This window comes from Cucurbitaria berberidis (genome assembly GCF_010015615.1).
Source record: "Cucurbitaria berberidis CBS 394.84 unplaced genomic scaffold K460scaffold_5, whole genome shotgun sequence".
Classification (NCBI taxonomy): Eukaryota; Fungi; Ascomycota; class Dothideomycetes; order Pleosporales; family Cucurbitariaceae; genus Cucurbitaria; species Cucurbitaria berberidis.
The window spans coordinates 1,987,499-2,008,922 of record NW_024468939.1 but is presented as its reverse complement, the minus strand read 5'-3'; the positions used below and the strand labels follow the sequence as shown (position 1 = coordinate 2,008,922).

Sequence of the window (21,424 nt, the reverse complement as noted above, 5' to 3'; positions counted from 1 at the left end):
TTTTCCAGCGTACTTGAAGCGCAGATCGCTTTCTGTTGAAATCTCAAAGTGCAGGCGATGTTGATGGAGTTAACATGTGCTGCTCAGTGAGCGATGGTGGGGCTATCACCCAGCTCAAGCTACTCGCTCCCTCACCAATCGAGGTGTGTCAGCGCATGCTCAGCCTACTGCGCCTTGCTAAAAGGCTGTGAGCTCTCACCGGTCGTTATTCGTGGGACGATGCCTCGAACAAAACTCGACGTTGAATCTAGGAGCTATCATTTGCCTGGATATCCATCTCTTGCAAACTTCATTGCCAGCGACCGAGATCGCACAACCCTCATATACAAGCGCTTCGATGAGTTATCTGCACGGAACCTCCTTTACCTACAAAGCGAGCTTGCTGAGCTCCAAGCGCGGCAACAGAACTTTGATCAAGAAGATCGAAAAGCTGACTTGCCAACAAAACAATGCGCCCGGAATTTCGCATGTTTCGAAGAAGCAGCGTCTGCGGCACAAAATAATGCAAAGCAAAAAGCGAGATGGGAACTGATGATCCAAATTAGACAGACGATTAAAGAATACCGTGAAGCCTTGTTCTGCGAAAGCACATTAGCATCTCTTCCGCCGCCTTCAAAGGGCGTCTTACGTGCCTTCAAGAAAGACTTTTATGACGTAAGTGACGGGAGAGGTGAGGCCTTTCCTACACTCGGCGGAAACAGCGCTGGACTATATGATGATATCGACGACCTCGTTGCGTTGCGGGTACAGGAGAATCCAGATCGGTTAACAAACTTCGCACAAGAGCACATGGGCTTCCTATTCCCGGTAAGTAAGGCAACTTGAGCTGAAGAGAGGTTTGCTTTGACGTTTGAAAAATGGTAGAATCAGTAAGATGGTCGTCGACACTGACAGAAGCCCCACAGGACCGCAAACGATCCAGAACCAGTATAGCATACGCCTCGGACCGCGCGATCAGCTCCTTCATAGCGTGGTTCAGCACCTTCCTAGCAGCCCTCCTACTCATCGGCGCCATCGTGGTGCTGTACAAGGTGCGCTCGCCAGACTGGAGACTGGGATTAATCGCGACGTTTACGAGTCTTTTTGCTAGCAGCGTTGGGTTATTGACCAACGCTCGGCGAGCGGAGCTATTTGCAGCGACAGCGGCGTAAGTACAATGGCAAGTCTCGTTAGAAGAAGTACACTAGTTGACTCGTGATTATACGTGTAGATATGCAGCTGTTCTCGTGGTGTTTGTGAGTGGTGACCTGGGCAATGATCAGTCAAGTAGGAAGATGTAAGGGCCTGGGCTGTAAAGGGGTATCCATAATATTCTCCATCCGTATACCAATAGCTCACTCTATGTGTTCGCATATTATATCGTACACCTCTCTTCAAACGCTGTCCCTCGAGCCCACAAAACTCTCTCTCCTCCCCCAGTTCCGTGGCTGCCTCTTCAAGAACGCGCCTACACTGCCCAAGTAGCCCTCGTGGCGGAGGAAGTAAGCCTGCTTATTTCCCTTGGACCAGAAACGGATGGCGTAGGATAAGGTGTTCATCGTTTGTGCATGCCCGCCGATAAATGAGCCCCCGAAGTATATTCGTGGTAGACCATGTTTTTCGGCGTGTAGATATGCGATCTGGCCAATGTTGTTGGACACGGCATAGAGAAGGGATCTTGAAATGTCTTCTGGTCGGAATGAACCGGGTCCATGCGGTATTTCCGATGCTCCCTCGACGTGCTCTGCCTCTTCGCGCAACTTCAGGTCGCCGTTGCAGCCATCCTCTGCATCGCGCTCTGCTGCGCGCTTCTGCTTGTACACTTTACCAAACGAAGATGCGATATGTGTGCTCTTCAGGCCAATCTTGTTGTACGCTTGTCCGTAGATGTCGCCAACGAGCAAGTCGACGGTAGAATTATCGCCATTCTCTGCAAGCCGTAGCATGTCTTCAAAGCTTCGTGCGCCCGTAAGCAGTGACAGAAGACCCCAGAGTGTTCCACCTCCTAACGATGTACCGCCAATACGCTCAAACTGTCGGGGACCAGAGACTTTGATCATAGAGACACCGGATCCGATGTTGACGAGGAGATAGGGGTAGATGTTTGGTGGACTTGGTGGATGCGGCATAAAAGTTACGGGGTTGTCTTCGCTGTATGTGAATACTTCGTTCGGTATTTCGTTGATGAAGAAGTCGAGCCCTGTAGATAGTCCATGTTAGCAAGTCTTTTCGCTGCTCTTTAAATAGCTGTTCTGCCGTACCTATAATGAGGCACTCCATCTCGTCTTCCCGAATGACCTCTACACCCAGCGCTTCCGTTATCCTATCGTAGTACTTGAATGCACCACCACCCGTCGCCATGACGCAAAGCTCCTCTGATATGGTACCATTGTTTTGTTTGTGATCGGCCTGCAGCTTGCGCATGAACTCGATGCAGGCGCCTATATTGTCCGTCTCGAACTTGAGGAAGTTGAGTCGGCCACCAATCGAGTCGTCACCGGGTTCGCGCGAAAAGTAGACGAGCTTTGCGAGAGAGCCTCCAATCTACACAGCAACAAACGCGTTAGCATATTTCCCGTTGGTTGAAAGAGGGGTGGAGGGGTGCTTCATTGGTCGTCGCGTGCGCAACCAATTAAGCACACGACCACCAATTGGAGACGTACATCGACAGCTACATGGCTCACGATGGTTGTGTGGTTCGGCAGCCTGATGTCCTTTGGATCGTGCTCGTAGTCTTCGCTCTGTGGTGTTCCCGGCTGCTCCTCGTCGACGATGAAGGCGCCCTGGACATTGATCCTCACATTCCCCGGGTGCAGAATGTCCTGAATGTCATTGCTCTGCACGGTAGTCCGCCTGGGCCGGCCGTATTCCGGGGTTGACGATGTATCTGCGGGTTGGGGGCGCGATGCGTTGTTGCCGGTTTCTCCCGTCGCGGGGTCCAGGTTCGCAACTGCAGGCGGCTGCGACATGGACGCGGAGGAGGAGGTGCGAGGTCTTGGCTGCAGCCTTGCCCTCTTGCTACGACGGCGCACGCTCTGCGGTCGTTTGGCGATGTACTGGTGGTGTCGGTAGGACTGAGCGAAAGGCGAAATCGGCAATGAAGATTCTGCTGATAACCCTGACGACCCTTCCATTTGCCCGCTTTGTGCTGGTGCTAATGCCGGGGGGAAGACGTGATATGAAGTTCTGCGCAGAATAGAGCCCAACGAGGTCAACAGAAAACTTGCTGCTCCATGTGAGCGCGAAGAAAAGGCATAAGATGGGGACTTAAGTGCTCCATTCTCGGCGAAACGGAGTATGGATTGGAGCTCGTGATGCTTGTGGATACCCGATATCGTTGGAGGTGTTAAGCTCGGCAACTTGCCAGAGGATGTAGGGGAACCCGAGGGAATGACCTGGAGAATTTGTGGGGTTTGGACAGTGGGTAATGGCCGGTAATTGCACACCAATTCAAGCAATCAAGGTCTCTAGGAGTCAGTTTCTTCTTCAGCAGTTCAAAGGAACGATCGCATGCTTGGTTTCAGCTGTAGCAACCTGTAAAGTGCCACTACTTCTACTCTCGGTATGAGCCCACGTGCGCAAATGCCAAAATCTCGTCAAGTGCGTCATGAGCTTTTGTATCTTTAAATTACGCGAAGCAGAAATGTACAAGTCGTCGAAGTCCTCACTCTGTTCCACCCGACCAATGTTCGCAAGAATACGCCTTGCATGTGCACGCAGGTACCTGCGTTAATGACGTCGTGTGCTCGTAACCCTCAATTCGCGAGCTTCAATTTCACGAACCCCTTCCGTTCTGCACGATCAATACCAAGTTCCCATCGACTGCCGCATCCCAGTAACTCATACATTCCACGTACATCAACTTCACACTTTAGCACAATGTCGTGGATGGACTCCTGGAGCCGTCCGAGCAAGCATGCCGTAACCCCACCACCTCTCTACCTCACAGTTGGCGACACCGTACCCTATTGCCATAGCTGTGGGCGCGTAATCGGCGAACGAAGAAAGCAAGGCGCCACAGAAGTCAAGTACTGCTCAGCGCGATGCAGAAACAGTAAACCGGGACCCATTGATCGCAAAGTCGAAGCTGCTTTCGCCGCGCTGTTGGACGGGAAGTCTCCTGAGGAGCTCAGAGATGGTGAGGCTGTTAAGGAGCAAGAGAAAGGAAGTGTAGATGAAGCCAAGGCAAAGAAGCACGGCAAAAAGGGCTCAAAGTCAGTGAAGAAAGGGGACCATAGAATTATTGTAGACTGTGGCACTGTTGAAGAGATTGTGTTCGCGAGAGAGAAGGATCCAGAGAAAGTTTACGGACGGCGCAAGAATCGGAAGGCCCGTTTTGTTGTCGAGAAGGAGGAGGATTGGCGAAGTGTAGATATGGTTGACGAGCCGGCCACATCAGCCAACCCATCCGCCTCGACAACACTATCAGGAAAGCCAGCGTCACAGCCACCACACGAGTTCACCAGCGACTCCGAATCACTCTCAGAGTCAGATGGCGAGCAAGAAGGAGGCGTCGTCTTAGAATCCACGTCAACACCCACTCACGACCAGCATCCCGACGAAGTAGCCTATGGCTACGGCTCTGGCAAAATTCGCCCACCACAATCGCAAAACGACGTCAACGGCAGCGTCGGCGGCGAAAAAGGGTGGGCGGAACGAATCGAGGAAACCGATGAGATGAAAGCCAAGCGGCGCGAGGGACAGAGAAGAGCAGTCGAGCGGGAGATGGTCCGGAAAGCAGCGAGGAGAGGATGTGCGTTTGGGTTTATCGTTGAAGGCGAGGAGGCAAAGAAGAAGTGCGAGGCGGTCATGAAGGGTGTTGTTGTTGAGGCGAGTTTCGCCAAAGGCGAATGGGGAATACGGTGGCGAGAGAAGATTTAACAAAGTTGGCTTCGAGAGAGCGATCATATCATAGGACCGGAAATGACTAGTAGGATTAAACGCCAAACTAGCCTGGGTATCAAAGAATAAAAAAAGCCAAGAAGAAACCTCCCACTATAACGCCCGTGCTGGCTCTTCACGAGGCTCCAAGCACGCAAATCACCACGTAAAGTTATTGGCAACCAGCAGTTTCCCATACTTGGTCGTAGGCTTGATGATATTCTGAAAGCCAGGCCTCAATCCCGTTCCAGATCTACACAGTGTTAACAACCGTACCATCTCACTTAGTACAAAAACTTACCTTATCATATTGTAAGCCATCGTCCTCGCCTTGTCTTTTAGATCAACCTGCGTCCGACCCTCTAGGAGTCGTGCATGCTTATCAACCTCCAATATCGTTGCATATCTCGAAGGATACATGGCCATATACTTAATAAGAGCTTCTTCCTCTCCCTCTGTCCATCTTGTGCGAGCTCGCTGTGCCTTCTGCGCTAGTGCAACGCGGCTTTCTTCCATTGCTCGAAGGCGGGTGTTTTCCAGCGCTAGACGGCGCTGTGCTGAGTACTTGGGAGGTGCGTCTATGGCCATGCTGGGGGCTTCGGCTTCAGACTCGGATTCATCTTGTTCTAGTCGTTTCGGGGCGTAGTCGTCGTTTACATCGTGTCGTGGAGGAGGTTGGTGGCTAGTCGGTGCACCGCCCGAAGAGCTCAGATCGATGCGGACCTTCTTTGCCAAGGGCGCTTTCTGACGCCGCTCCTGGACGCGAGCACCGCGCTCCTCCGTCTCAAAAGCGTCATCTTCCGAGTCCACATCGTCGTCGTCTTGACGCGGCCGCTTCTTCGGCGAAACTTGGGCGGGTTGTTTGCCCTTTGCCTTGTTAGAGGGGCCTGGAGTAGGCTGAGACTCGTCAAATCCATTGCCAAACTCGACGCGCCGAGCAGTCGCTTGTCGTTCGAATAACGCCCCAGGTCGGTTTTCCTTCTGCGGTTTGGAAGTAGCCTTCATGGCCCTAAGCATTGCCGCGGAGCTTGTCGGTGGACCTGATGCCTCGGGTTCCTCGACCTGCTCTTCCACCTCTTCGATCTGATCCTCTTCCCCAAAGACGGGCTGGTAATCGTCTTCCTGATTCTCAACCGTTGCCGATTCTTTCAGGGGTTCCTCGACTTCTTCTTGAATGCTCTGCTCCTGCTGGCCTTCTTGCGTGGAGCCAAGCTCAAAATGCACCCCAGAGTCGCGTTCACGCGCTTTCAACGCGTCAATTGTGCGGAGATCCACTGGAGCGTTCGGGTCGAATTTGCGGCTACTACGTCTTCTTTCTCGGCCGAGCGATGCCCGCTTCTTTCGAGGCGTATCTCGCGCACCTGAAGGTGCTCTGACCTGTCTGGTAACAGGTTGAGGCTCTTCGATTGCTTGTTTCACATTCTGCACAATTGCTGTAGGCCCACCAAGTTCGTCAATCGCAGCATAGAGCTCTCTGTGGCGCAGACGCACCCAGCCCAGTAACCGCAGAATAGTCAGTTCCCAAGGGAAATCCTTGCTCAGGCCCTCGAGATTGACCACCTGTCCACGCTTTCGTGACTCGCCATCGACTACAAAGAACTTTCTTATCTCGTTCAGACGTTGCACAACGCTGTTTTCGAATTCCTGTGGTAAAGCCGAATCATCTCCTCCGAGCGCTGGAACGTTCCATCCACGTATCACCGAGCCGTCTGTTGCTTGTGAAGAGTCTGAGCGGTAGAAGACTTCACTAATCACCGCATCGGGATTGAAAGTGCGGGCATCGATCGATCGTTCTAGTACTAGAATGAAGAGTTGTGTTCGCAGGTCTAGTGCCAGATCAAAGGTCTCCTCGCGCAACGCACTTTCGCCCGCGGCTGTTGGACTTATTCCGAGGACGAGCGAGTGCACGAATTGGCTTGGAAATGAATTATCCAGTTGTCGAAGCGCATCCCACATTTCCTTCGCATTTCGGTCGGAATGTATCATATTCTTTGCAAATACGAGCAGATTGGTGAGATGCAATATCAAGTCCAAGCCGGTTTGTTCCGCAGCTACGTCTTGACTCACTCCAAACAGCGCACGATGAACGGCCCGAAAATGGATGTAGTTGCGCTCCTCATCCTTGAAGTGCTTCAGGTGTACGTCTAGCTCTAGGTCAAAATCTCGGTATTCTTCAGTGAAGTCTGAATCTGGCTTCTGAATCTCGTGGATGTTGTGCATATCATAATGCATAGTACCGTTGTCGGGCGCAAGATGCTCCAGAAACTCGTCCGCTGATTCGCACAATTTGCGTAAGTGCTTCAAGATGTATTTCGGCTCTAGGAATTCGGCTTCGACCATACTGAAGGAGGATATCGCGGTCGTGCCAGACATTTCGGATGCTGCGCCAGGCGAGGGATACGGCATAGGATTCTCGGATTGGGAGCCAGTAGGTGTTCCTGGGGCTTCGTCGAGGGCGACTAGAGTGTCTATCTCCTCAACCGTGGTGAGGTCTGCTGCCACAGTTAGCGATGGAACCCACGTTACGAGAGGGCCACCGTTCGCTTGCGTACGAATAGCGTGCGAATTGATGACGCGCGACTACTGACCTGCCACTGGCTCTTTCACGGGTCTTCGCTTTGTTCGGCGCGCCGCGTGGTCTCCATGATCGCTTTCTTCGGTTATAGTGGTAGTAACGCTGGCCTGTCGCGCACTTTGACGGGTCGGCTTCTGCACATGAGTGATGTCCTCAGCGTCGCGACTGGCGCTACGCAGTCTTTTCGCCCGAGATATTGGTCCCACCTGCGAGACGGTTGTCTTGGATGGCGGTTGCGGGGTGGGTGTTTTGCGCCGGGTCGCAGACCGCACGCCTCTGCGGTCAGCCATTGTAGTCCCAGCGAGCGCGTTTCTTCTAGTTGGTATTGCATGTGACGTAGGGCGGAGCGGACACAGCGAGCATAGCGAAGAGTGGTGATGGAATCTGTGGACGATGTTTGTTATGGTTTCGGTGATGGATGACTAAGCGCCCATCGTCAACGGGCGTTCACGTGAGGAGGGAGCTGCTCGAGCGCCCTTGCCGTCTTCCGGCTTAGCGCCCCGGCTGTGGGTCTGGCCAGCCCAGGCGCAAGGAGAAGGGGCAACATGGGAGCATCCGAAGAGCGAAGCCTTTGAAATACGAGAGTGTTTTGGGTGCAAAGACGGAACCTCGAGGCCCCCGTCAACTTGTCCACACCATTCTCACACACTCTTTTACAGCAACCCCTTTATTAGCGCCTGTGTGCCTGCGTGGCCCTCAATATATTACGAATCGCTTGCCTGCACGTACCCCTTGCGCGAATCTCAGTAATCCGCATCCAACTTTGACACCGCAAACACCAGAGTTGCCCATCACACACACCCGAGAGCATAACCTTCGACGCATGTGCCTACACACCTAACACCCCGACTGTGCTTGGGTTATCATCACGCCTTTGCATCTATCCGTTCCTTTGATACCCTTAGAGTTGGCCATTGTCGACTGTGAAGTTATACCACACCCCGGCTCACATTCCCATCACCGTCACCATGAGGTTACGGCAATCACGGGTGCATACCCTTCTACTTGTCCTCCCCGCGTTACGGGCCCTCGCTGCCTCGATCCCAGTAGACACAACCGATAAGCCTCTCGCACGAGCAGCTGTGCCCGCATACGCCGACGTCAGCTCCCTTCCTGACCCTTCGCTCGCGCCCGCGGCTCCAGGCTCAAAAGGCACAAAGGATGCGCCAGTGGATGGACTCGATGGGAAACCTCACGCGGGGCCATACGTGGACGATACCCCCACATCACACGACAAGAAACCCAACGTCGTCGAGGAGCTGCGCCCGGGCAAAACGCCTGTTAGCTCACACAAAGATTCAACAACGCTGGTAGGAGAGGACAGCGTGCTGGATGGAGATAAGAGTGTGATGCAAGATCCAAATAGAAAACTGGCCACAGGCAGCACGGGAACGGAGGGCGGAGTTTCTGCAAAAGACAAGGAGCGTCTGGCACACGAGGAGAAAACAGGCGAGAAGATGGAGAAAGTGCCAGAGTCGCCCAAGGAAGCCCCACCACTACCTCACGCCGACCAGAAGCAGCTGGGGGATGTGCCGACCACAACCACTACCTCGCGTGTACTGGGTGCGGTTGGGCTGGAGGTGAGTTGCGATGCCACTGTGCACACGAGACCTGTGACTGACCAGACTACAGAAACCCACCGGCCTCCCTGACACCCCTCATGACGTCCCACATCCTGTTCCAGGCTTGCACGATGACACAGACCCGCTAGACACCATACCCAAGACGAAGACACCCGCGTCGTCAAAACCCGATGAGGACGTTGGCGGTGGTGTCATTCAACCCTTCCACTCTTTCGTGCTCTCATTTACTATGATTATCTTCTCAGAGATCGGAGATAAGACCTTTCTTGTTGCTGCCCTCATGGCTATGCGACACCCCCGACTACTGGTCTTTTCGGCCGCTTTCTCCGCTTTGGTTGTCATGACCGTCCTTTCTGCCGTCCTGGGCCACGCCGTTCCCGCGCTTCTCTCCGAACGCTTCACTCACTTCGCCGCCGCTGCCTTGTTCCTTGTTTTCGGTGTCAAGCTCATTAGGGAGGGTCTTGCCATGAGTCCTAATGACGGTGTGGGTGAAGAGATGCGGGAGGTCGAGCAGGAGCTTGAAGAAAAAGAGCAGCTTGCCCGCCACCAGAAAGGTCGTAGAACCTCGTCCATTTCACCGTATGCGCTCGAGTCCGGCCGCGTGCGACGCTCAAGATCGAACTCACGGCTACCCGCACCAGCCCGTAGCCCTTCAACATCGCCGGATCGTTCCCCGTCACCGAACCGGTCCTCCGTAACTGGCGCCATGGGTGGCCTAAACAACCTCTTTTCCTTGCTTCTCAGCCCTGCGTGGGTACAGACCTTCGTTATGACTTTCCTTGGTGAATGGGGTGACCGCAGCCAGATCGCTACAGTTGCCATGGCTGCTGGCTCTGACTACTGGTGGGTCACTGGAGGTGCTGTTGTCGGACACGGTCTTTGTACTGCAGGTGCTGTTATTGGTGGCCGTGCCATTGCTGGACGGATCAGCATGCGCAATGGTAAGCAGAAGCTCCCCCTTTCACGTTTCGCTATCAAAGCTAACTTATATTAGTCACGCTTGGTGGTGCGATTGCCTTCCTCGTCTTCGGCGTCATCTATTTACTCGAGGCCTTTTACCATGAGTGAATATAGCAAATCACAGCATTGTACGGCGCTCTTGGTTGGTAGTTGGCTTGTTGATGTATATGTTGTAATTCAGTATACACGCGAGCTCTGCATGGGTTGACTCTTTCAATGTAATACTAACTGTACTCGTGGCTCGTTGTAGCACGCCCAAAAAAGTTCGCACAGGAGTTCATGGATTGCATAGCAAGGGGTCTATGAAATAAGGAAGCGGTACATCATAGTAGATCATAGGCGTGGTTTCGCCACGAATTGGTTTTAGCCATCGTCTTCAATTTAGACTTGATGAACAATTGATGTGGTTCGAAACAACCCCGATGCCCAATTTGTGCATGCTCAGTGTACTATATCATTTCCGCCTTGCAGTCTATTATGATTCCCATTCTGCGTATGATCTTCCACACTCTTTTTTAAATCTAAAACTGTTGCGCAATGCGTTTCCGCTGGTGTTTGGGCGAATGTAAGCCGATTGGTCAGACTACAGCCTCGCCTGTGCGCTTATGCCTGTCTGTGATCGCCACGGAAGGCACTAGCCCTTGCAGTTCCTCAAGCATCAATAGCTGTACTCTCACGAACAATAGTAACTCTTCATATACCACCACTTCTCGCCCAGCCCCACGAAGTACTCACCGTCGCACCCATTTAGGACTGTACTATTGTACTCCAACCGCCTTCCGAATTTCAGTCGTTAACGAACACTCGAAGACGCTATAGTCACCTCCACCCACAGCGTTCGCTTCCTACATCGAATAACAGGATACGCAGACATAGCGCTCTAAGCATCGGGGATGGTGTCGACCGCTGTCAGCCCTCTACCGCCGCATCGCGAGCCTCCGAGACCACCTCCACCCGCGGTTGCAGAAGCCGAGCAACAATGGATATTCACAGAAGAAGAGCTGTTGCAAGCGCCGTCAATAGCTGACGGTATGCCGGCTGAAGAAGAGCGGACATTGCGGCGGAAGGGCGTGAGCTTTATTCTACAAGTGGGCATGATGCTGAAACTACCACAAACGACACTCAGTACTGCCGCCGTGTTCTTCAACAGGTACCTGATGAGGATGAGTTTGAAACCACGGCAGGGGTATAAGCCATTACACCACTATGTAGGTTCTCGCCTCAGAGCGCAGATAAAAGGCTATGTCTGACCATAATAGCAAATCGCTGCGACTGCGCTATTCCTTGCAACAAAAGTCGAAGAGAACTGCCGCAAGATGAAGGAGCTCGTCGTATCATGCGTCCGCGTCGCACTCAAGGACCCCAACAAGCTCGTCGACGAGCAAACAAAGGACTTTTGGAAATGGCGGGATACGATCCTGTACAGCGAAGACGTCCTTCTGGAAAGCCTGTGCTTCGATCTCAACGTGGAGTCGCCATTCAAAACAATGTACGACATGATGAAGTATTACGCCGTGGAGCACAATAAGAAGCTGCGAAACTCCGCCTGGGCTTTCTTGTCCGACTCTACGTCTACACAAATGTGCCTGCTGTTCACATCAAGGACGATTGCGGCGGCGTCTCTGTACGCCGGCGCACGGATGGCGGAAGTTAGCCTAGGAGAGGATGATGGGCAACCGTGGTGGGAGGTTCAGCACGTCACGCTACGCGATATTAGGAGAGCGTGTAATCTCATGGCGGATCTGTACGAGAAGTCGCCAGACAAGGACGGAGAGCCCTCCATGTATGCCGGCCTACGGACGCCCGAGGACGGTATCGATTTCGGACATACTCCGAGCATGGAAGGCATGCCAAGTACGGTCCCAGAGCAGACGCAAAGTCAAAGCCAAAGCCAACCCCTGGCTAACGGCACTGGAACTGGCGGTGCGACAGAAAGGGGAAGCGAAGAGGGCGAATTAGATGGCTAGGACCCATTGGACGGCTAGGATCCTTCTCTACTAATTTCTTCCGAGCCACATTCGTCTGAACCGATCTCGCCTATACCGGTGTATTTTGAACTGAACCGTTCTGAACCGAACTCCCTCCCTTCTGAAGCGATCCCTTCTGAGGCGTTCTATTCTGAACCAAACACCTCCCTGTTTTCCTCACCTACTCCTACTCCGCGGCAGAAGAATAGCCAAAACCTCGACATCTCTAGCCACCGTGCTTCTTCCGAGAAGCGTGAATCGTCATTACCGTACCTTACAGACGACAGCGGCTACTCGTTCGGATCAGACAACGGAGTAACAGATACACCGCCAACGCCAGGAGCCGAGTTTTTTTGATTGGTTATTCACTTTATTGATCACGCACCGTTCACAGTGCAAATGGGAGGATTGGCGTTTGGTGAAATGGTCCACGGAAGATACCATTGGGTCCATAGGATTCAAGACACTATTATTTGGTCGTAGCATTACGTATGTAGTTAATGAAATTATCGCGATTGGTTTTTTACACCATCGCTTCTTGTTGTTTCGGGGTGCTCATTGATCTGAACTGATGTGACAGGTATGAGAGCTTAACCACATTATGAGCACCCTTGGAATATTCTATGATAGTGCGGGTTACTTCGAATGCCCTCTTCATACATTTGATAGACGCATTTGGTCCGTAAACAATCGTCCTCCAAGACATGTAGTGCTTTCCAGCCAATAATCTGCACGGACGCACGAAGCCGAGGCACAATTTCCCTCTCCCATGTGCTACTATTCTCAACGTCTCCACTACGATTTGCCACTTACCAGTCCTTCGACTCTTGTTTTCTGCTTTAGTTCATGTAAATACTGTCTTTAGCATAAGTTGTTTTTCCTGTCTTCACACTATATCACGGTGTTTCTATTGCGGCGTCCCATCGACAGTCTGGGCATTCCCGCGGAGTCGAAAACCACCAATATGGAATCCTCACCTTCAGCAATATTAAAACTCCTCCTACCAAAGACGCCCTTTATTTTGAAGACTGCGTTATGGCATACTCTTGGTCTAGCGCCTACGTCCTCAAAATGGGATCTCAGGACCGAAATCACCATCAATGTTTTGCGAGAGATGGTGGGGCCCAATTCGCCCGGGTCGACTATTACGAAACTGCAGCGTTTGACGACCAAGGATCCGGGAGTCAAGGGGAAAGTCTGGGTAGCCAAGGTGAAGCTAGATGTACCAGCGGAAGATGACATTCGGCAATTGATGTTCAAAGCAATTGAGGAGATGGGCACGGGTGAAGAGCAATGGACGAAGCCTGATGCGAAGCCGTTGGAAGGGGAGTGGAACGGTTATAGAGCTGGTGCACGAGATGATGAGCCTGAACCGACTGGCCTGAGCGAAAAGGAGAAGTACGAGCACCTATTGAAAGAAGCGAGCAGTAAAGTCACCATCCTGTACTTCCACGGCGGAGCAATGTATCTTCTGGACCCGGCTACTTACCGCGCAACGACCTCTCGACTGGCAAAAGAAACGGGCGGACGCGTCTTCAGCGTGCGATACAGACTGGCGCCGCAGAACCCATTCCCCGCCGCCCTCCTCGACGCCTTCACCGCATATCTAAGCCTTCTCTACCCCCCACCCGACGCGCCCCACGCACCCGTTCCAGCAGCCCAAATCGTCTTCGGAGGCGACTCGGCGGGTGGCACATGCTGTACCGCGCTCCTGCAGCTCCTCCTTCAAATCCACCGCTCCACGCCGGCCGGACAAACACCATCCGTTCTCTTCCACGGAGAAAAAGTTGCGATCCCCTTACCAGCCGGCGTCGCGTTGACGAGTCCTTGGATCGACATTTCACGCAGTCAGCCATCCATCGAAGAAGCTGTTACATATGATTATCTCCCGCCCCCGAGCCAGACGGACAAGCGAGACTTTCCGAGATGTGAAGCGTGGCCGACGGATCCGCCGCGCGCAGATTTGTACTGTGAGGGAAGTGCGCTGCTGCACCCGTTGGTGTCGCCCTTGGCAGCAGGGGATTGGCACGCGAGTCCGCCGCTGTTCTTCTCTGTAGGCCAAGAGATGCTCAGGGATGAAGACGCCGTGCTGGCGAGACGTGCTGCGGCGCAGGGCGTACCTGTCGTGTGGCGAGAGTTCGAAGCGATGCCGCATTGTTTTGCTATGTTGCTTGAAGGGCTGAAAGCTGGGCATGTACATTATGAAGAGTTTGGCAAGTTCTGCAGAGAGGTTGTAGAGGGAAAAACGGTAGAGACTAATGGCGAGTTTATCGTCGCGAAGACTATGGTTAGGAGAGATGCTGATGTCAAGACTGGACTGACTGAGTTGACGGATGAGCAAGTTGTTGAGTATATGCAGAAGGGGAAAGAGAGGATTGAGAGGAAGACGAGGAAGGGGGAGGATGCTAGTGCGGAGTCGAGACCAATGCTTTGATCAAGTAGCATATACTAAGTCTTCGTAACCAATGAACTACAGCGACGACATCACAACACAGCGAACTTCAATGCTCTCCCTCAACATGGATTCATTCTCTGACACGGAATGATTGAAAGATGAATGAGCACAGCGTGCGCTATGCAGCTTGCTTTCTTCGTCCATCTCGCCATCGCTATCATACTACTTGGAAAGAGTTGAGAAGGAGTAACTCAGTCTACTCTCATTGGGTCATTATTTCGTAGTCTGTGAGAAATCCTAAATATCATTCCCACCTTCCTGCCCATCATAATCCACTCAAGTCGTTCCAGGAAGTTTGAGAAGAGCCTTGTACTCAGTGAGTCGGTCCATGACCTGAACGCCATTCCAGAGTTCCTTGCCGCCACGCATTTGACAAGAAGGGAGGCCGATCTGTTCAAGAGCGAAACTCGCAGCAACGTTGCCAAATGCTGATGCTTCGGCAATATCTTGTGATCTTTTCCAGCCTTCAATGAATCCACCAAGAAATGTGTTCCCTGCGCCAGTAGGATCGACAACTTTTGTGGCGCCATCTTGATAGTAGGGTGGAAGCCACACCTTCTTGGCTGCATTCTGGGTGGCCAGCGAGCCGTGTTCACCGGCTCTTATTATTACAATGCCGTTGCCACTCATTCCTGTCGCCCTGGAAAACTCCAGTGCATACGCCTCCAGTTGGTCTGGCTGAAGCATCTTTAGAGGCGGGTCCTCAAACAAGGCAGACATTTCGAGATGATTTGGTGAAAATACATCCACTAATTTACATGCTTGAAGGAAAGCGTCCCGATTACGTGTGATACAGGCGGCAGGTAAAGGCTCCCACACGAGAAAGGGCCGCTTCTTGACCCCGCGTTGAGCACGGAGCTTGATTAATTCGGGGATTTGCTTTTGCACTTCCTCGGGCGTCGCGAGGAGATGAAACGCTCTAGAATTCAGCAAATAAGAGTCGATTAGATCAATGGGTGACGCTTTCAATGGTGGCGTAGTGTATCGGAATTTCTTCGCTAAGCGCATGTGAGTCCTGTGCACACTCTTGCAGGTGAAGGAAGAGAACGACGTACGACCAAACGTGTCATCTTCATACTCGAGGAGGCCCCTGGTGCTTAATTTGTCTTCCGATAAGTTCAATACCAGAGACATTTGCCAGCCTAAGAGCTGTTCCCGTATAGCATCCGGGAAATCACGCCCCGCAAGGACCAGGCAGCCTACCCGATGTGACTGCCCACAGGTAGAGAACAGGCGGCTTCCGAGAGTAGCTATAAGATGAGAGTTTGTCAGTGAGCTGGTTTGGTCTCACTGACTGAAGAAACCCATACCATAAGTTCCAGACCCCCCCGCTACGTCGATCAAAGGCGGTCGAGAAGGTAGACGTATCTCATCGATCACCACCATTCCAAGCGAAACAGTATCGACGCTCAACTCGGCCTTTGGTTTGGAGACCCAGCTGCCCATATTGTAGAAAGGATGAAGGCACCTGAGGAAGTAGGCTGTCAACCCCTTCGCTTTTAAGGTACGAACACAATGCTGACCCATGCAACTTAGCGTGCGTGGTACATGTAGGCCTAGCGTCGAAAGCAAACAAGTCAACTTGAACATATAGACAACTCACAATCATGAAGTTGCAGATTGTATCTATACTTGGTGTCCCGGGCCGGGCAAAGGCACCCAATGCGCTCTGTTACAAGATAAATTCTTATGCGCTTACTTCAGTGTGGGGGCTGTGCTGCGAGCTGAAGCCGCTAAGCCGATAGTCTTTCCACGAGCATCATTGAGGAGAACATACGTCTTAGTAGTGTTAGCCCTCTTACTACGCTGTAGAGCGGACGACGATGTGGATAATATTCAACGACGGATAGAGACCTTCAACGCGACGACCGCACAAGTCCTCGAGAAGTATGGCGCATCGAATAAGGTCGTCAGGATCCGAGCAGATTTGGCGATTGAAGATGTCTTTATGAGGCTTCGAGAGCTTCTGAAGGAATGTGGTGTGATACTGAAGCTGAGGTAGCAAATTCCGTCCAGTACCATAACTTTTGCTCTATAGGGGACCAAAACCCCTACCAGAGAATCTGAATGAGATGCATTCATAGATGGTTTCTTTGGTCGACCTAGCGCTCTCATAAATAGTAGGTAGAAGTTCAGCAATACCATGATTGTATTGTATAAAAGCACATTTCACGAGGGTAACGCTCGCGTCGCCCTGTCACGAGCAGCGCATCTGCGACCAGAAAGGCGACTAACCTCCCAGCTCATCCTTCAATCTACCACTCCGCCTCCTCGCCAGCCCTCTCTCAACACTACTCTCCAAACTTGTCCCAATGCCCGAGTCTGTGAATATGCCTTCTCTCTCCACAGTCCTCGGCACCGGCTCTTCGAGAAGGAAATCATCCTCTTCATCATCTGCCTCTGCTTCTTCTCTCGTGGGTATATCGTCCAGGTTGACCATTTCTTGTTCTTCTTTCGGCGAGCTGTATGAAAGTGGTCGTTGTGAAGACAGGGTAGGAAACGTGCGACTCGTATCGCTAAAGGGGCTTCCGGGCTCGGTTTCTCCTGGCTCAACTTTGATGCGTGCTTCGCCCTCGGATTTGATCTTCTTCCGGTCCTCATAGTCTTCCTGAGGGGTTGATCTGCCGAAGAGAAGCGTGAACACGGCCCATGTGCAGAGTAAGACACCCATTTCTACGCTCCAGAATAACCCTGTGCCTACTATTGCACTCGTAATCCAGTATCGGTACATCAGCCACCGTAAGCCCTCCAATCTGGCGCTGACTCGTACGCTGACGCGATAGACTTCCAACGGGTGTTTTGAGCGCAATTCGAGACGGAGCGAGGAAGGCACGTTGTGAGAGCCCTGCTCGAATATGATAGACTCCATCATACTAACCTCGATGCGTTCAGACTCGGTGTGCCAGCCGATGAGGTACAGGGGGAGACGAAGAAGGCGGTATGCATGTTCGACCACGTGGCTTCGATAGGTAAGGAGGGCTGGCCTTCTGCTTCTTGCCAGGATTGTTGGTTTCCCAACGACCGTATCGCGTGTCGACCCTTTCCCGGTCGTTGCGCTAGGGACGCTTCCTTGACTGTGATCTTCACTGTTCCACTCCTCATCCCAGCCCAACAAGCTCCGCACTCCACCGCCAACAGTCGACGAGCCGCGCATTTCAAGAATGGCCATCCAGTTGCCCGCTTTGAGATTCGTCTCGCTCCGTGGGACTTCCATTTCGACGACAACATCGTACTTCTGCCTGTCTACTAGACCTTGCACCTTTGCTATCCCGTACGGCCATTGTGCGGTTCTTCCGCCGAGTATGCTATCCGAGTGTGAGGTAAGATACGATGCTGCCGCGCCATGGTCGAACTGCAGGTGCACTGGTACGGTTACGCCGCGCACGGGTATATACGAGTAGTAGAAGGACGAGTATGCGATGACAGCGAGGCCGAAGAGAATTGTGGACGTGAGGAAGAGAAGCGCGGTGCGAAGGTATGTCCGTAGTAATAGTGGTGATGTTGCTACGCGTAGTGGCCAGAGTAGCGTATCCTCGGTTTTCTTAGCATAATTCTGTAGGGATGATGTTTGGAGCTAGAAGGGTCACTGAGTAATAGACGTACTATTGCAGACTGGACAAGAGATAGTTCTTGGCCATGATCATCCTTTGTGTCGCCCATCGCTGCCCGCTGCAGGCAGTGAGCGTTGTGGTGTGGTGTTGATGTTTAACAAGAGTCAATCTTCACGTGAATGAATGAACAGCGACGAGGTGTGACGTCGATGTCTCAGCAGCTAGCATGGGCACAGACCCTGGGACATGACATTAACAAGCTCCACCACGCCAAGTATCCCACCATGGTGCGCCATCCTGCAGGGACACAACGCCATCACCTGCGGGTGCACAGCCGATCGTGCACTGATGCACATGTCGGCTATCGAGCCAGCACGCGTGTGCGTTGCCGTGGTCGTGCTTCACAGTGGCAATCTACGAGTCATTGGCGAAACGCGTTTGATTGTTCTAATGAACACTATCCTGACTGCTAATCATACATGTTGCAATCGCCCCAGCTCCCCACCAACTCCTAGAAACAAAGGAAACCGTAGCGCATAACGCTGCCAGAAGTGAATCGTTGTCCTCTACACCGTTCTAGATCAACAGCCTCCACGGCTGCCGACTTGAACGCCAAAGGAAGCAGACCCGTCATATCGTGCTAGTGAAAACATGGTATCATCCCTATATCCTATCCTCCTTCCCAGGAAACAGAGAGGGCGGGTAGTGAAGAGTGACAAAACGAATCGAAGTATGGTGAGCAAAGCTCTACGCCGACGAAAAGAGAAGTCGCAAATGCAAGAGACGGCTGCAGCCAGCAAATCTCCCAACTTTTAGTGAGACCCTCTAGAAAAAAGTCCGAGAACTTTGGATATGTATGCAAACGCATAGTCAAAGTTCGTAGTAACAAAATAGCCGCCGGTATAGCGGTAAGACAAAAAAAGGCCGTGGGTATCGTAACGTCGTCGGTACATCTCCCTTGGAGATTCCATGTACTCCTTCCCCAGATCCTCATCATCACATCCTCTGAATTGCTTTGATCCATGTTTGGTGTGATTAAATTACTGATGGTGGTTTCGATGTGTAGTAGACGCTACAATGGGCTCATGAGAATGTACCCATCCGAGGAGGTGGGCCACGGGAAGGACTCGTGACAGAGTTTTGCAGTCGAGAATTAGCTTTGGTGACACCAGAGAGTGGCGAGCTTTGATTTCCAACGATTGAGCCGGTAGGGCGAGGAGTTCTAGCCAACCGAGTGGATCTGGACCGCTTGCGGAGCGGCGTAATCAGCGTCTCCGCAGACTTGCCAGAACGAACCGGACGAGAGACTGAAGCTCGAACTGCCGGATCTTGTGGGAGAGAAGCCACATCACGATATCGGTTCTGATTGTTGCGGAAGGCAGTGACAACTCCACGGTCGAAGTGTTCGAGCATGACATCCGAAGTTGACCTGTTACGATTACCAGGTGTCTCGGCCACTGGGGTTGGTCGAGCAGGGGTGGAACTTGGAGGTGCCATCGATGTAGTTGCCGGAGTTGCGGGCACGTCCATCTCGTCCTCCTGTTCAGATTCGGTGTCCTCGCCCGACGAGCCAAAATCCATGAAGTCGGTAATGTTGAGATCATCCTCGTAATCATCGGAGTCGTCATACTCATCCTCATCCATGATGTTCATGTTGCCATTGGATCCGATGCTTACGAAGGGAAAGAAGGCCTCAGGAGGCCCAACGCTGTCATTGCCAAAGTAGTAGTCGTTTCCTGGAGTAGACCCAAAGATACCAGTGAGCATGATATCTGTACCAAGAGTATTGTTGAACACCTCGTTGCTGACCTCACTGTCTGAGGCGTTCACTTGTGCAATCGAGTTCCGAGGGCTGTTGTTCGCTGTACTGCTTGTGCTGCTGTGGTAACCGTTTAGTGGAATCCATGGAATCATTGTCGTGCGTGGACGATAGAAGGTCAAGGTCTTGGTGGCCCGATTGGTGACTGCGATAGCCTTGGTGCAATCATCGTGAATGAAGACGCCGCGGGTGGGCGGGATTTGGCGGCCTGTTGGCCGAGAGCTCCGTTGGAATGGATTGGGCGTCGCAGCCCTAGAGCCTGGTGCAGAACATGGTCGGCGTAAGACAGATTGCTTCTGGATAGGGGTCCGTGGAGGAACTTCAGACCCGAAGTCTTCTTCGTCAGTGGTGTCACCCATGTCAGCTGAGAGTCGATGTTAGTTATCGAAACAATTCTAGTGTAGGGCACAACCGTACAATCATAGCCACTTGAGCCAGGAGACGAGTCGTCATCGGACTCGTCTGAATGATCAGCCTGCGTGATGCGAGACTCATCTTGGCCATAGTCCCAGAAGGACGCGTCGGACATGGGAGATTGGATGTCCCCATTGTCGTCGTCATTATCCATCTCAAGTAATTGATGCAAGACTGGAGGTAGTTTGTCTTGCTCTAAGAAGAGATCGGGAAAGACGCTACTATCGAGCTCGGAAGATTCAGAACTGGAGCTATCTGATACTTGAACCTCATCATCGAAGCGAACACGCTTGGTAGAGCTGTCTGAGTACTTTCTCTTGACGGCTGGATCGGGGGATGCAGGAAGAGCTTCAGGCTCGAAAAACTGGGCAAAGCCAAAATCAGGGAGACTCGAGATGAATGCGTCGTTCAGTGGAGCAGTGACACCAAAGATGTTATCGCTTGCGCAACTATCAAGACTGAGTCGGCGAGCGTCACGAAACTCATTGAGGAGGGAAGTCGCCTGCTGCTCTTCCTGAAGAATGTAACTTTCCTCTTGGAAGTCCATGTCATCGTCGTCGTCATCAGGAATGAGATTAACGCCGCTGTAGTCCTCGTCGTCGCTCTCGATGGCATTCTCGTAGCCCTCCACATGGTCGTCACTTTCTTTATATGTTAATAGTGGCTCACTAGCCACGGTGCTTAGTTTTCGCGCAATCTTGCGTCTAGGGAATGACTCCTGGTCGGTCGAGTCGTCCCCAAATAGAACCGAAGTGCTTGAGAGATTGCTGTAGGTACGCTTCTTATTGTTCATTAGCAACTGGTTCACTGGGTGCTTGTTGGGTACAAGCCCCGCCCCAAGGGATGCAATATCGTCGTCTTCACCGAGAGACTCATCATCGTCGACAGGCTCAATGCGGATGCCAGGGCGCTTTCCCTTTCCTTTGCCTCCCTTGCCGAAACCAAAGGATGGGACGGGAACGTCTAGTTCGTCGTCTTTGGCAGTACTACTGTCTTCTTCTTCTTCGTCGTCGTCGTCTTCGTTCGCAGCGCCATCGGTGGCTGACTGTTCGCTACCACGTCCCGCGGTGTGGTGAGTGCTGCCCGATGCAGTGTCTTGGGGGGTAGAGCGTTGGTCGCTATGGCGGAAGCCAGCGGTGGTATCGTGCATGATCTTGCGGTCCTGGTGATGGTTGCCACCAAACTCGGCCATGGGTGATCTAGCGTATGTAAGGTGCGCCATGATACGTTGTTATGTCTT

The 21,424-nt window shown here is 52.4% G+C and overlaps 11 protein-coding genes across 11 annotated transcripts; 5 read left to right on the top strand and 6 right to left on the bottom strand.

Annotated features, from left to right (window-relative positions):
* Positions 1–219: 219 nt before the first annotated feature.
* Positions 220–1,443, top strand: K460DRAFT_435383 (uncharacterized protein; the record flags this gene model as incomplete). Its single annotated transcript, XM_040938396.1, has 2 exons — positions 220–807; positions 906–1,443. The coding sequence occupies 2 exons, from the start codon at positions 220–222 to the stop codon at positions 1,149–1,151; spliced, it is 834 nt and encodes a 277-aa protein (XP_040784622.1). The 3' UTR covers positions 1,152–1,443.
* On the bottom strand, positions 1,374–2,948 carry K460DRAFT_380019 (fumble-domain-containing protein; the record flags this gene model as incomplete). The annotated part of the gene is made up of 3 exons (XM_040935216.1): positions 1,374–2,179; positions 2,241–2,523; positions 2,643–2,948. 3 exons carry the CDS (start codon positions 2,946–2,948, stop codon positions 1,374–1,376), a joined length of 1,395 nt encoding a protein of 464 aa, XP_040784621.1.
* A 763-nt stretch (positions 2,949–3,711) lies between these two features.
* Positions 3,712–4,860, top strand: K460DRAFT_292012 (uncharacterized protein; the record flags this gene model as incomplete). Its single annotated transcript, XM_040929328.1, has 1 exon — positions 3,712–4,860. The coding sequence occupies one exon, from the start codon at positions 3,712–3,714 to the stop codon at positions 4,858–4,860; it is 1,149 nt and encodes a 382-aa protein (XP_040784620.1).
* Positions 4,861–5,019: 159 nt separating this feature from the next.
* On the bottom strand, positions 5,020–7,725 carry K460DRAFT_380017 (uncharacterized protein; the record flags this gene model as incomplete). Its single annotated transcript, XM_040935215.1, has 3 exons — positions 5,020–5,113; positions 5,162–7,352; positions 7,449–7,725. The coding sequence occupies 3 exons, from the start codon at positions 7,723–7,725 to the stop codon at positions 5,020–5,022; spliced, it is 2,562 nt and encodes an 853-aa protein (XP_040784619.1).
* Positions 7,726–7,998: 273 nt separating this feature from the next.
* K460DRAFT_388839 (UPF0016-domain-containing protein) lies at positions 7,999–10,540 on the top strand. Its single transcript, XM_040935715.1, has 3 exons — positions 7,999–9,015; positions 9,068–9,959; positions 10,013–10,540. The coding sequence occupies exons 1-3, from the start codon at positions 8,404–8,406 to the stop codon at positions 10,084–10,086; spliced, it is 1,578 nt and encodes a 525-aa protein (XP_040784618.1). The 5' UTR covers positions 7,999–8,403; the 3' UTR covers positions 10,087–10,540.
* A 331-nt stretch (positions 10,541–10,871) lies between these two features.
* On the top strand, positions 10,872–11,945 carry K460DRAFT_358726 (cyclin-like protein; the record flags this gene model as incomplete). The annotated part of the gene is made up of 2 exons (XM_040932133.1): positions 10,872–11,186; positions 11,238–11,945. 2 exons carry the CDS (start codon positions 10,872–10,874, stop codon positions 11,943–11,945), a joined length of 1,023 nt encoding a protein of 340 aa, XP_040784617.1.
* Positions 11,946–12,780: 835 nt separating this feature from the next.
* K460DRAFT_178145 (uncharacterized protein) lies at positions 12,781–14,528 on the top strand. The gene has a single exon (XM_040927023.1). The coding sequence runs from the start codon at positions 12,910–12,912 to the stop codon at positions 14,377–14,379; it is 1,470 nt and encodes a 489-aa protein (XP_040784616.1). The 5' UTR covers positions 12,781–12,909; the 3' UTR covers positions 14,380–14,528.
* A 148-nt stretch (positions 14,529–14,676) lies between these two features.
* K460DRAFT_293146 (Ribokinase-like protein) lies at positions 14,677–15,846 on the bottom strand (the record flags this gene model as incomplete). The annotated part of the gene is made up of 3 exons (XM_040929394.1): positions 14,677–15,398; positions 15,456–15,650; positions 15,711–15,846. 3 exons carry the CDS (start codon positions 15,844–15,846, stop codon positions 14,677–14,679), a joined length of 1,053 nt encoding a protein of 350 aa, XP_040784615.1.
* Positions 15,847–16,630: 784 nt separating this feature from the next.
* K460DRAFT_380012 (uncharacterized protein) lies at positions 16,631–18,060 on the bottom strand (the record flags this gene model as incomplete). The annotated part of the gene is made up of 2 exons (XM_040935214.1): positions 16,631–17,932; positions 18,004–18,060. The coding sequence occupies 2 exons, from the start codon at positions 18,058–18,060 to the stop codon at positions 16,631–16,633; spliced, it is 1,359 nt and encodes a 452-aa protein (XP_040784614.1).
* A 496-nt stretch (positions 18,061–18,556) lies between these two features.
* Positions 18,557–19,096, bottom strand: K460DRAFT_178075 (uncharacterized protein). Its single transcript, XM_040927021.1, has one exon. It carries the CDS (start codon positions 18,973–18,975, stop codon positions 18,622–18,624), a length of 354 nt encoding a protein of 117 aa, XP_040784613.1. The 5' UTR covers positions 18,976–19,096; the 3' UTR covers positions 18,557–18,621.
* On the bottom strand, positions 19,035–21,376 carry K460DRAFT_358722 (uncharacterized protein; the record flags this gene model as incomplete). Its single annotated transcript, XM_040932132.1, has 2 exons — positions 19,035–20,134; positions 20,188–21,376. 2 exons carry the CDS (start codon positions 21,374–21,376, stop codon positions 19,035–19,037), a joined length of 2,289 nt encoding a protein of 762 aa, XP_040784612.1.
* Between the last annotated feature and the right edge of the window lie 48 nt (positions 21,377–21,424).

What these genes read in the sequence shown, in the direction of transcription:
- K460DRAFT_388839 (XM_040935715.1), top strand. Translation starts at nt 8,404, where the DNA reads ATGAGGTTACGGCAATCACGGGTGCATACCCTTCTACTTGTCCTCCCC. An exon ending in TGGGTGCGGTTGGGCTGGAG is followed by an intron (nt 9,016 to 9,067) that starts GTGAGTTGCGAT and finishes ACCAGACTACAG; the next exon opens with AAACCCACCGGCCTCCCTGA. An exon ending in ACGGATCAGCATGCGCAATG is followed by an intron (nt 9,960 to 10,012) that starts GTAAGCAGAAGC and finishes AACTTATATTAG; the next exon opens with TCACGCTTGGTGGTGCGATT.
- K460DRAFT_178145 (XM_040927023.1), top strand. Translation starts at nt 12,910, where the DNA reads ATGGAATCCTCACCTTCAGCAATATTAAAACTCCTCCTACCAAAGACG.
- K460DRAFT_178075 (XM_040927021.1), bottom strand. Translation starts at nt 18,975, where the DNA reads ATGGATCAAAGCAATTCAGAGGATGTGATGATGAGGATCTGGGGAAGG.